Source organism: Ambystoma mexicanum, chromosome 1p (genome assembly GCF_040938575.1).
Source record: "Ambystoma mexicanum isolate Mex_15411 chromosome 1p, UKY_AmexF1_1, whole genome shotgun sequence".
NCBI classification, from domain to species: Eukaryota; Metazoa; Chordata; class Amphibia; order Caudata; family Ambystomatidae; genus Ambystoma; species Ambystoma mexicanum.
The window spans coordinates 336,657,088-336,670,290 of NC_090921.1; the positions used below are offsets into that span (position 1 = coordinate 336,657,088).

The 13,203-nt window shown below is 47.6% G+C and overlaps 1 protein-coding gene across 7 annotated transcripts in view; it reads right to left on the reverse strand.

Moving 5' to 3' along the window:
* Nucleotides 1–13,203, reverse strand: part of LOC138569831 (transducin-like enhancer protein 2) — a 1,070,704-nt gene that overhangs the window by 622,589 nt on the left and 434,912 nt on the right. For 5 of the 7 annotated variants that reach the window (XM_069648244.1, XM_069648222.1, XM_069648237.1 and 2 more), the window contains one exon: nucleotides 10,215–10,410. In XM_069648244.1, the coding sequence (XP_069504345.1) occupies nucleotides 10,215–10,410 (196 nt within the window). The remainder of the gene's footprint in view (nucleotides 1–10,214; nucleotides 10,411–13,203) is intronic. The other 2 variants (XM_069648230.1, XM_069648214.1) reach the window with 1 other exon arrangement.

Here is a 13,203-nt window from a genome sequence, read left to right on the forward strand (position 1 = left end):
CGCCATTCTCCTGTGTCCACCGCACCTTTTATCTTTCGGAATGCTTCATCGCTATTGGACTCATCCGCAATTTCCTGACGCGCCAGGGCTACAGGCAGTGCTGCCTCCACTACTAGATGTACGGCTACCACGCAGACTGCTACCTCCAGTGAGTCTCTGGGCCTCCCGGTGCCCGGATGGCGCGACAGGTAGTCCGCCGGGTTGTGTGTCCCTAGTCGATATAGCAAAATGACCCCATATTCCATGAGGGCCAACATCCACCTTTCTATGCGCGGAGGTGGTTTGGACGATGTTCCAGACATTATTGGGATGAGGGGTTTGTGGTCAGTCACCACAACAACTGGCTTCCCTAGAATATAGGTTCTGAAATGTTTACACCCCCATAGTATGGCCAAGGCTTCTCGCTCTATTTGGGAGTAACGCCTCTCAGTGTCGGTCAGGGCCTTGCTGGCATAGGCGATGGGCCTCATGGTCCCTTGCTGGTCTGCTTGCATGAGGACTGCTCCCAGCCCTACTGGGCTAGCATCAACTACGATCTCCGACTCGCGACCGGGGTGGAAGTATGCCATTGTTTCTTGCTCCGACAGAGCATGTTTGATGGCGGTGAACGCTCTTTGTTCACGCCACATCACGCCCATGTCCACGCCACATCATTTCTGGTGAGCGCCCTCAGTGGTTCTGATAGGGAGGCTAGATCTCGGATAAAACGGCCACAATAATTGACCATCCCTAAGAAACATCTTACTTCGGCTGGGGACGCTGGTGGGGATGCATCTCGGATGTCTTTTACCTTCTCCGGATCCGGGGAAATCCCTCCAGCATGAAATATAAATCTGAAAAATTCAAGCCTGTCCTTCAGAAATTCGCATTTTTCCTTGTGTAGCGTTAAGCCGACACTGCACAGTCTCTCCAGGGTGTACTCGAGGTGCTTCAAGTGTTCCGCTTCTGACTTTGCAAAAACTAGGATGTCATCTGACATGTTGATGACCCCTTTGAGTCCTGACAGTGCCCCCCTGATGGCATTCTGAAAGACCTCTGCTGCGGACGAGATCCCAAAGCTAAGTCTTTTGTATTGATATAACCCCTCATGGGTCGTAAAGGACGTAATGTACATGGACTCGGGGTGGAGTTCCAACTGGTGGTAGCCTGACCTTAGGTCTAGCTTCGAGAAGACCCTAGCTCCCTGGAGCTCTCCGACGATGTCATCTAGGGTCGGTGTGAGATGGCGTTCTCGTTTGATCGCTACATTGGGCAGCCTCATATCTACGCAGATGCGTACTGCCCCTGGTTGTTTCGGCTTCGGGCCACCACAATTGGGGAGACCCATGGAGTGGGTCCATCTACCCTTTCGATAATGTCCTTGTCCACCAGTGACTGTAGCTCTTTCACAACTTGTTCCCTGAGATGAAAAGGGATACGGCGATGTTTAAGCGCAGTTGGCCTCAAGGACTCATCTATGTGCAGCCGTATGGGCTCTGCCTTGAGTTTTCCAATACCTGTGAATATCTTCTCAAAACGCTGTAGTAGGCGGTCCAGATCGGTGAAGTACACAGCAAGAGTGAAGTGTACAATGTTTAGCGCTTCTGACGCGGCACAGCTTAGGAGGGAGTGTGGGCTTACGCTGGTGACGAAAAACCTCGCCTTTATTCTGTTTTGACCATGAGAGACCGGGGCCACAAACACTCCTTGGATGGGAAGAGGTGTATCCCCTCCAAATGCGTAGATTCGCGCGGTGGAATTCGTCAGCCTTGGTGGACCAGGAAGAGCATTGTAATGTTTTGTTGCAAGTACGCAGACGGACGTCCCAGTATCTATGAGGACCGGAGTTGGCATCTCGCTAATGTTGACGGTGCATTTGGGTTGTCGACGGTCCCCAGGGCCTTGCGCAATGCTCGAGATGAAAAATATTTCTTCATCTTCCTCCTCCTCTTCTGCGATATTGAGATCCTGCATTCCTTGTTCGACAGAGGACACACTCCTTACTCTTCCAGTGACACCCCTGCCAACTCTCGCTGGTCCTCTAAAAACTGTAACTGGCGTCGTTGCCCTGCACATTCTCGCATAGTGTCCCGGTGTGCCGCATCGACCACAGGTCCTTGACTTTGCTGGGCACTCTCCCGCATGTGGCAGATCGTATCCACAGTATGAACACGATGAGACATTCCCTTGCGTTGTGGGCCCTTCGCTTCTCTTTGGTGTCCATCTTGCCTTCCCCATGGCTGAACGTCCTATTGCATATGCCTCTTCCTCCTTCCTGGAGCGTGTAGCAGCGTCCATTTTCGCCTCTCTTGCCTCCGCCAGTTCGTACGCTCTCCCCATGTCCAGAATTTGCTGCAGAGTCAGTCCAGGTTCTCTTAGCACTTGTCTCCTCAGTTTCCCTGAGCAGCAACCTTGCAGCAGTTGGTTGCGAACCATTTCTTCCTCGTTGACCCATCTGCAGGAGCTCGCTAGTTGTCTCAGACGAGCGCAAAACTGGTCCAACGATTCCTCTTCCAACAGTTTCTCAGCGCCCATGACAAACCTGTCAAAGTCAACATTCGCCATAGGAAGGAAGTGGTCACGGAAGGCTTGCTTGACCCTATCATAATTCGCTGCTGGAATGTTGAGAGAGTCATATATGCGTTGAACCTCGGTCCCTGCAGAATAGACCATGATGGCAATCTTCGTCTCATCTTCTGTTTCCCCCGAGGCCCTAAAAAACATTTCCAGCTTCTTGACCCATGTGATCCACTTCGGCCCTAACTTGGATGGGGGGCCCGTGGTATCAAATTCAGGCATAGGAGCTAGAGTACTGTGCATTCTGCGAGGTATTGGGGCGACAGCATTTTCTTCTTCCTCTCCTTCTTCCCCCATTGTGTACTCACAGTAATCCTTGTCCGGTAGGAGTCGAGGTAACTGGTGACCTTCAGAGTGCTTTCACACCGTCTTTCTTCTCCTTACCACAACCCTGTGGTGTCTGGGCTGTGGTGGTTCCAAAAATTGCTCTGGAGCAGTGCAGGAGGCAGATGGCGCACGAGCACCCTCTCGGGCCGCAACCACTGCAATCCGCGTGCAGAGAAGAGAAAGAAAATGGCCGCCGGCCGAGCGCGTGGGTCCGTGTGCATCCGATCGATACACACGCAGTAGCGTTCCTTCACTCCGATGTCGTCGGAGCGGAGAACGGCTCCGTGTCCGCCCTCGTCGGAAGTGTTATGGGCCTTAGGGCGTGACGGGGCCTCACTCGCACACACACTCACGCATGCAGGCAGGCACACAGAGAGAGGACGCCGGAGACGTGTGTCTGCTCCGGTCGCCGGCGCGAACTGCCAGCGCACCGCCTTTATTGTTCTCTGCGCATGCGCGAGCCTCGATGCGGCTCGCGCATGCGTACACAATCAGAATTGCTACGCAACATCCCCCATCCCCCACCCCTTTCACTGCTTGTAATTGTAAATCGTCCTCATTCATGCTTTCAGACTCTTGAGGGCCCCACAATACGTTGATTAAGAGACGTTGGGATTCTGTGCACCCAAACAAAGATCATTCATAGGGTGACCAGGCGTCCCGGTTTACTCGGGACAGTCCAGGGAAATCAGCCTCCATCCCGGGGTTCCGATTTCGCAATCCCAAATTCAGGTCCCTTGTGAAACTCTTGCTGCGCGAATGGGGGCATGAAATGCTTTTCACGCCCCCATTTCCTCGCCCTTCTCCTCCCAGGCGCACTACTCCAATGAGAGAAGTGTGCCTGTGAGCACACCTCTGCCCCGCCCCCCGCAACAGGCCAGGGACATAGAAGTAGGACCAAAGTTTTATTTGTATTTACTTAAGTCCTACTTCTAATTCTGTGACATGTCCCGGTTTAAAAAAAAAAAAAATCTGGTCACCCTACATTAAGGCACAAGCCGTTAAGAGTCTGAAATCATGACAGAAGTACATTTACGAGTACTGAGAGCAAGTTTCTTTCACTGCTTGCAAACAATCTTCACAAACAATATATCAAAATTAATTTGTTCGCGTGTCAGACTCCAGCTTGCACAGGCGACATCTCCTGGTATGGTCATTGGGTGGTGAGAGCCAAGGGAGTCCCGGCAGTGCCTTGCCTCGGGGGAAGTTTTCTGGGGTTCCACTCCAACTAGCCCAGGCTCACTTAAAGCCCTGAGTGATTTTCCCTTTGGTGTTAGTGTCACCAAATTGAGGTGTCAATATACAGCAAATATTAGGAAGATGAACAGCCTGTCTGTATTCTAAAAAGCAATTGCAACTGTGATGTTTTAATCTTTGTTCCGCCATTTCATTTTCTTCTTTTGGGCGTACAGGGGTGCCTCTTTTGCAGTTTTAAACGGTACATCAGACGCAAGGGACAGATGGCTAGTATTGGTCTGTACTGAATTGCGCTGTTGACTTATTGCCCTTGTACAACTTGCCTGCCATTGCCTATGTAGCCCCCACCCCCCTGTCTTCTGGATGTGGCATTCCCGGTACATGCCTAAACCTCATATGCCTGTACCTGTACACCTGCATTAGCCCTCCCGCAGCATGAGGTGAGGCTTCACCAGATTGTGCACCCACACGAATGCTGGTTATTACGTTTACCCACACCTGTACACCTGATGAAGTCCCCGTACGAAGAGGCGAGGCTTTGCCAGATTGTGCACCCACACAATCTGGCACCTATATAAATCTTGCTTACGACATTTATCCACACCTGATGTAGCCCTCCGTACCATGAAGTGAGGCTTTGCCAGATTGTGCACCTATAAGAATGTTGCTTATTATGTTTACCCACACCTGTACACCTGATGTAGCCCCTGTACCATGAGGCGAGGCTTTGCCAGATTGTGCACCCACACGAATACTGGTTATTACATTTACCCACACCTGTACTATGAGGCGAGGCTTATGCCTGATTGTGCACCCACACGAATGCTGGTTATTACGTTTACCCACACCTGTACTATGAGGCGAGGCTTATGCCTGATTGTGCACCTATAAAAATGTTGCTTATTACGTTTACCTACACCTGTACACCTGATGAAGCCCCCGTACCAAGAGGCGAGGCTTTGCCAGATTGGGCACCCACCCAATCTGGCACCTATATAAACTTTGCTTATGACATTTATCCACACCTGATGTAGCCCTCCGTACCATGAGGCGAGGCTTTGCCAGATTGTACGCCTATATGAATGTTGCTCTTTATGATTACCTGTACCTGCATGTGGGATGTAGCCCCTGCACCATGAAGTGAGGCTTTGCTGGATTATGCATGCCCGATCTACCCTTTGCTGTAACCTTCACGCACACACTGTTAACTGTACTCCTGCACTTGTACTGTAACTAGCGCCTAGATGCCTGTGGGCTTTTTGCACTGCTATAAATTTAAACAATAAATAAATAAACAGCTAAATTCTTAGATAGAAAGATAGCTATTTGGAAAGATAATTGGAGAGATAAACACTCATCTAGATCGGCAGCTGGGTCGCTAGATACACAGCTAGAAAGAGAGCTAGATAGATGGACGAGTAGACTAATGTGCAGCACATCTAGCACAGGGTGAGTAATAAGGCAGAGAGAAAGGACCACGTGGCACTGGAGCTTGCAGCCACTATCCAGTCAAAGGCGGTGACAATGGATTCGATCTGGACAAGGAAGGAGATCACAAAGGTGACTCGGCAGCATCTCTGCCGCGGCTTGCGTGATCTTCAGCAGTCGTGTGATAGCACAACTCTCCTGAATTCTCTATAGCATCTTGCATTTTGAATATGTAATGCACAAGTTACAGCACTCTATATTTATTTAAAAGAAAATGCAGAAATGCATGTTTTCATGGAGGAAGACAGCAGCGCACACATTGTGGTCTGTGGTTATGCTACACTGTCTTCTAGAACGTAGACTTGACCATCTCAGCTAATATTGGCAGTGCGTCCAATCAAATGTATCGAAACATTTATTTAAAACGGGACTAACACGATATGAAATATTTTCCGTGCACCCATTACAAGAGAAAGGCAATATAGCATCCATAATCAGAAAAACGAATAAACCCAAGAACTCATATGATGGCATGAGAAATACCACAGACACATGTTTGGTTTTGACATCAAAGCAGCTCTGGGCGATTAGGACATGCCTTGTTTTAAGAGCCTTCCCAAGTGAGGATGATGTGGGATTTGCAAGGTATTGATCAACGACAGTTAAGAGGCAAAACAGTACACATTGCTTCCTGTGCACCAGCCCTCCCCCGTAGCCTATCGAAGTCATGCATAAACGTGTCAATGGGAGCACGCTTCATCTAAGCATACCGCCTCTGGTGCTGTGTTTATTCCTGCTAATGTCACCCACACATTCTCCTCTCCGCCTACACATACCTGCACTCTCAAGCCTCTCGTCACAGGACACCTGGTTTACATCCAGAGCCCTTTTGGCTGTAAATATGCCCCCCCCCCCGCAAACTCACAGTCGAAACTTCCAGACAGCAGTGCCCCTCCAAGCCCCCCCCCATCCATTCCCTGTGTCATCCACTAGAAACGGTCGGCTCCTTCATAACCACAGAAGCCAGTAGGAACCCTCTGGGACCCCACCAACCAAGGTGCCATAATGTATCTTCCACAGATCGGACTTAACACAACCATAAGGAACCCCACTTCTGCCAGTGAATGCATCTGACAAGCTGCCTTCTCTGCTTGCTGGAAGGCGCAGACCATCTTGGGGGTTCCAACTTCATATCTACCCGTTCCCTCTCCACGATCCTTATCCCATCTGTCTAGCAACCCCCCTCCCCCCCTATCCTCCTGCTAAATCTTCACCCTTCCACCTTACACCAAGTGAACGTCCCCAGTGAAGGTTGTCACCGGCCTAACCAATCTCACAGGTACACTACCAGGCAATACCTAAACAGCATCTCTCCAAATCTATCACACTTCCCACACCAGTGTCTTAAGCCCATTTACCCACATCAGTCCTGCGCTATCGCCTGTGGAAAACATATTCCCAAACAACTCCGCCAATCACAAAGTAACCCACCTTGACACAGGAACAGGGTATTTCCATCCTGCACCCATCCACGCAACAGATTTCGCATGTGCCTCTCCCACTATCCCTCCAACAACCACCCCCATCTTCTTTTACAGAGCCATGCACAGCAATGCCAGCAAAGATTGCAGAAGGGTCACTTACATAACATTAGCACCATGGAAGGCAGCACTGGCCAAGCAAGATGCTCGGAACGTGGATGGATTTTCTGGTATAAGCTTGTGTTCCAAGTAGCCTGCTACTGGCCAGGGCACCCTTTTCATCCCCGCTCCTCCTCACCTCTTAGCACTGGTATCGTTTCCTACACAAGTTCTTTGTTGACAATGTGACGGTCATCAACATAGAAAACGGACTTGGGAACTACGGCATGGTTTGTTTTAATGTTTTTAATTAAACATCATGAGCACCCGCCTAGGAAACTACATGGGTACTAATGGCCATAATGATGAGGAACCCAGGCTGCACCGGGTGGTAAAGTCCTGGAGCCCTTGGTAAAGGTCTGAGCGAAGTTACCGAGCATGCACCCGCCTAAAAAACTACACGGGTACTAATGGCCATAATGATGAGGAACCCGGGCTGCACCGGGTGGTAATGTCCTGCAGCCCTTGGTAAAGGTCTCAGAGAAGTTACCGAGCATGCACCTGCCTAAAAATCTACACGGGTACTAATGGCCATAATGACGAGGAACCCGGGCTGCACTGGGTGGTAACGTCCTGGAGCCCTTGGTAAAGGTCTCAGCGAAGTTACCGAGCATGCACCCGCCTAAAAAACTACACGGGTACTAATGGCCATAATGACGAGGAACCCGGGCTGCACTGGGTGGTAACGTCCTGGAGCCCTTGGTAAAGGTCTCAGCGAAGTTACCGAGCATGCACCCGCCTAGGAAACTACATGGGTACTAATGGCCATAATGATGAAGAACCCAGGCTGCACCGGGTGGTAAAGCCCTGGAGCCCTTGGTAAAGGTCTGAGCGAAGTTACCGAGCATGCACCCGCCTAAAAAACTACACGGGTACTAATGGCCATAATGATGAGGAACCCGGGCTGCACCGGGTGGTAATGTCCTGGAGCCCTTGGTAAAGGTCTGAGCGAAGTTACCGAGCATGCACCCGCCTAAAAAACTACACGGGTACTAATAGCCATAATGATGAGGAACCCGGAATGCACCGGGTGGTAATGTCCTGCAGCCCTTGGTAAAGGTCTCAGAGAAGTTACCGAGCATGCACCCGCCTAAAAAACTACACGGGTACTAATGGCCATAATGACGAGGAACCCGGGCTGCACTGGGTGGTAACGTCCTGGAGCCCTTGGTAAAGGTCTGAGCGAAGTTACCGAGTATGCACCCGCCTAAAAAACTACCCGGGTACTAATGGCCATAATGACGAGGAACCCGGGCTGCACCCGGTGGTAACGTCCTGGAGCCCTTGGTAAAGGTCTCAGCGAAGTTACCGAGCATGCATCCGCCTAAAAAACTACACGGGTACTAATGGCCATAATGATGAGGAACCCGGGCTGCACCGGGTGGTAATGTCCTGGAGCCCTTGGTAAAGGTCTCAGCGAAGTTACCGAGCATGCATCCGCCTAAAAAACTACACAGGTACAAATGGCCATAATGACGAGGAACCCGGGTTGCACTGGGTGGTAACGTCCTGGAGCCCTTGGTAAAGGTCTGAGCGAAGTTACCGAGCATGCACCTGCCTAAAAAACTACACGGGTACTAATGGCCATAATGACGAGGAACCCGGGCTGCACTGGGTGGTAACGTCCTGGAGCCCTTGGTAAAGGTCTCAGCGAAGTTACCGAGCATGCACCCGCCTAAAAAACGACACGGGTACTAATGGCCATAATGACGAGGAACCCGGGCTGCACCGGGTGGTAACGTCCTGGAGCCCTTAGTAAAGGTCTGAGCGAAGTTACCGAGCATGCACCCGCCTAAAAAACTACACGGGTACTAATGGCCATAATGACGAGGAACCCGGGCTGCACCGGGTGGTAACGTCCTGGAGCCCTTGGTAAAGGTCTCAGCGAAGTTACCGAGCATGCAAGTTATCACCTAGTACAGCCTGGGTTCCTCGTCATTATGGCCATAATACATATTTACTTATACAAGTACATAATAATGTGTGTAAATTATACATTATACATATACATGATTATCATTCTTCTTATTTCCTTCAGATGTCTAGTCTATAATCCCTCCTGATATTTCTGAATGTAGGTCCCTCGGTAGAGGTGCCAGCCAATCCAGTAGCTAGAAACAAAGGCATTATTATATGGCAAAGCCTACTTTCCATGCATGCCACCAGCAACACTCCCGCAGCTGCCATGTCTTTTCAAAGTTCCTGTCCACTGCACTGCACCCCAGGGCATCCTTTCCGCCACACATGCTCTCTTTACTCCGGTTTACACGCCCACCTACCTAGCATTTCCAACCCTCTGGCTCCCACTTACCTTTACTTCTGGTACCTCGCCGGCCCACTTTTTCCACCACCATTAATATAAAAAAAGGACACCTTTTCTTTGTTTGGGGTGTCCATCTCTGTTTGTAGTTTTTTATGGGAATTTGGCATGGACATTCAGCACCAATCCTTATTCTCTAAATAGATCTATCGATCATAATACACATTGAAGGAGGGTGTTACTGGCTGGTAATGGCATGTCACTTTCCAGTGAAGCCTCACTCCTTAGTGTATATTAATAATTATGGCCTCTGCAGACACAATGCTCTAGATAAGATCTCCCGAACAAGACAGAATACTGCAGATGAGCCCTTGCGGGTCCATGTGCACTGTGGTACCAAAGCACACATTCATGGTAATGTTTATGGTAATGGTAGTAAAGTGCCTATACACAAAGCAAGTGTTTCAAAGCACTCAGGATCCGAGGGATCAAGGGGAAAAAACAACCGTCATTCAGAGCGCTTGAATTTCTGAATGATACAAATCTGCACAGGCAGGGGAAGTGCATATAATACAATTAACAGTGTAGATTACAGCAACTAGGTCTGACGACGATTCTGCAGTTTTTCCAAGTGCATCGAAGCACCACCATGCAAGGAGGGGGGACAAGGGAAGACAGATAGCCGATCTTCAAGGCATGGTACGTTCAGATCGTGCAAGTGCACAGACGATCACTTTTCATGTGGTTGTCACCTCCCATTGTGACCCATCATGCCTCCTGCTCTCCCCACAGCCATCTCTTCTTACCTCTGTTCACCTCCGGGCTCTCTGGTCTCTGGTCCTCTTTTCCACTGAGTTGGGACTGAGCTGCCAGTGCACCAGACAAGGCCAAAAGTCCTGAGGCTCCAGCCACACTGGCAAAGCTGCTGGGCTGCAGGCCTGAGGAGAGGGACGCCAAGGGGGCAGCAGGAATGTGATGGGACAGGTGCTGGAGTTGCTGCTGCTGGGAAAAAAAGAGTACAAGAAGCCTGTTGGTGGGCGCTTACACAGAAACCTAAACCTTTTCACAGCCAGCCACAGATTCCACATTCAACTGAACCAATGTCAATAGATTAACTGACATCACCACTTAGAAGCCAATATGTGCTCTGAATTCACTTAGCTCTGTGATTCATTAGAACGCTCTATAGCCAGCAGTATATACATCAGAATTGAATTGAGTTGATATTTTATTTATATCACGCTCGTACACAAGTGTTTCAGACAGCATACAACATAAAACAATGTGATACACAATTTCATAGAAGTGACAAATTGGACATAATATATTGAGAAGGATATCTTCGCCAGTCCTATGCACTATCTTGTCTTAGGGAGTCATTGTTTCCCTTAGATGAGCAATGTATGCATACTTGGTTCAATTATGATGAGATTGTTCTGTTTAATTCACCAATAATTAAGACTGTTCCAGCCCCTTGTTAGGATCCATGTATAGTTTTTATTATCTTTTTGCACTTTTTCAGGGCCCATGCACTTTAAAGTCCATGACCACACTGTCTACTAGAAGTCTTTAGTTGTAATGGTCCATTTGAAGGAATGTTTCTCAGTCCCTAGTTTGGGTGAATTGTCATATTTTGATGTTTTGTTCACATCTGACTGGGTTTCTAATGGAAATTGTAATACAAACCCCGGATAGATAAGAGTAAAACTCAAACATACATGGATGCTTAAATACTCTGCACTGAGTATCAGAAAAACCTTGAGGCATCCTTGTGTAGGAACATAATGTAAGGCTACTTGTTACATTTTATTTCATTTTGCATAGTGTATTTGCTTTTTTTTTGGTGTATCCCAAATGTGTAAGATCTGTAATGTAATCTTACACATCTTAGACATATTGGAAAGTGAAGAATGCATTTTCCCCTGTACCTTTTAAATTTTTTAAAACCTACTTGGCAAAAGCTGGATGACATCCAGTTTAACCCCCAAAGTTTAATGAACTTTGATGGAAGATTTCATAGTTTACACATGGTACTTTTAAATAGGCTGTTTGGATGGCCTTATTCATAAGACCCCTTCCAGGACACATTTCTGGAAATTGTCTGCATCACCTTTCGCCCTTTTTGGTATGTCAACAAATCTGACTGTAAACTGTGTGTCCAGTGAAACATTTCTGAAGAAAATAGTACTACCTGTACCTAGGTATGCAATGTGTACAAACTGAAATTGTTTTGAATGTTTTGGTATGGATTGTCACTAATCACACAACTACGTTTGAAAAAATTGTCTGGCTAGAGTTACATTATATTTTGACATGCTCATAAATCTTACAGAAAACTGGTGGATGTGTCAAAGAATGTCGACCTATGGGTCAGCCACTGTAGAGAGAAAATTGGCCCAAAAAAAGGAAAATGTATATATACTTCACATATGTGTATTCCAAAATGAAAGTGGCAATCAACAATGTTCACATTTTATTTACACAGCCGTGGCTTGATTCGAAACACAGTTCCTAAGCAATTAATATATTTATTTGAAAATTTTCAAAGGGAATTAAATTCTCAAAAGTGACATGAATTCTTAAATCCTTTGAAATACATTGTTGATACATTTGGTATTGTAATAATGAAAATTACTTATCCAAAGCCACAATTGCATGAGAAGCCAACGTTGAGGTGTCAATGGAACAGCTACTAAACCAAAAAGAAATGACCATTCAACCACAATACACCCTCAATCACAAGAAGAAACACCTATATAATGATACATATTTTTCATTATTCAAGGTGGGTTCAGGTTAAGCCACTGAATTTAAAGGGAGGAAATAAGCGATCACAGTGCCATCATTATGGTGTGTGCCATGGATTCAAAGAAAAGGACATCACACCTAATCCAGTGCGAAAGATCCATTCCAGAATTCGTGGCCCGCAAAAGGAGACAGGATGGGCTGGCAGCGAAGGAGGTAAGGTGATTGCAAAGACTTGGGAAGGAGAGGAGGGAATGGACTGCAGAGTGGCGGAAAGCAACAGGGGTTCTGTGGGTGTCCACCAGATTATTCAAGAGGAGAGAGGGAAAGGAAAGGGGGCAATGGCCAGGGATTCCGTGGAATCCCCCATAAAGGTAAAAGAGGGGCAAAGACGTGAACACGAGAGATGCCAGGAAAGATCACCCATTTTGCAACTCCTGTTGCGAAGGATCTCAGCGCAGTGGGACTTCCAAAAATTATTGATGTAACAAAATCCACCAAGACCCTCATTATACACAAAACATATATGCTACAAGGCATCACAACCATTGTTCTCTCTCTTTAAAGAGACCACTCACCTACATTTAAGGAAGCAAGAACCCCAGCAATTCACTATCATGCGATTCCAAATGCATTGTGGACAAGCTTCAACAGGGTCCTCTGTAAGAGATCTTGCCTTAAGGTGTGTAAGGTAGTTGCTGCTCCATGCTAAGCAGGGCTGGCATTCCAAAATGGACACACTGACGGTTTGTATAAAGCACCGCAGACAAACCAAATGAAGTGCCTCAGGCTATGAGCTGGGAAAAGGTCATTATTTCAAGTGATAATGATCACTTCTGAGGGCTATAATGCTGTTTGCACCTAGTGGTAATAGCAATATATGATTTGGAGTTTTGGTGGTAAAGCACAAATGTTACTTTAATGGCAAAAAAAGTAAATAGATAAACTGAGTTAGTAAATTAAACGTGTTTTTATTTTATAGTATTTGAATTACAAGTTTGTCTTCCAAGGTTAAGCATTTAAATGGAAAACTTGATTAAACTAGAGCAG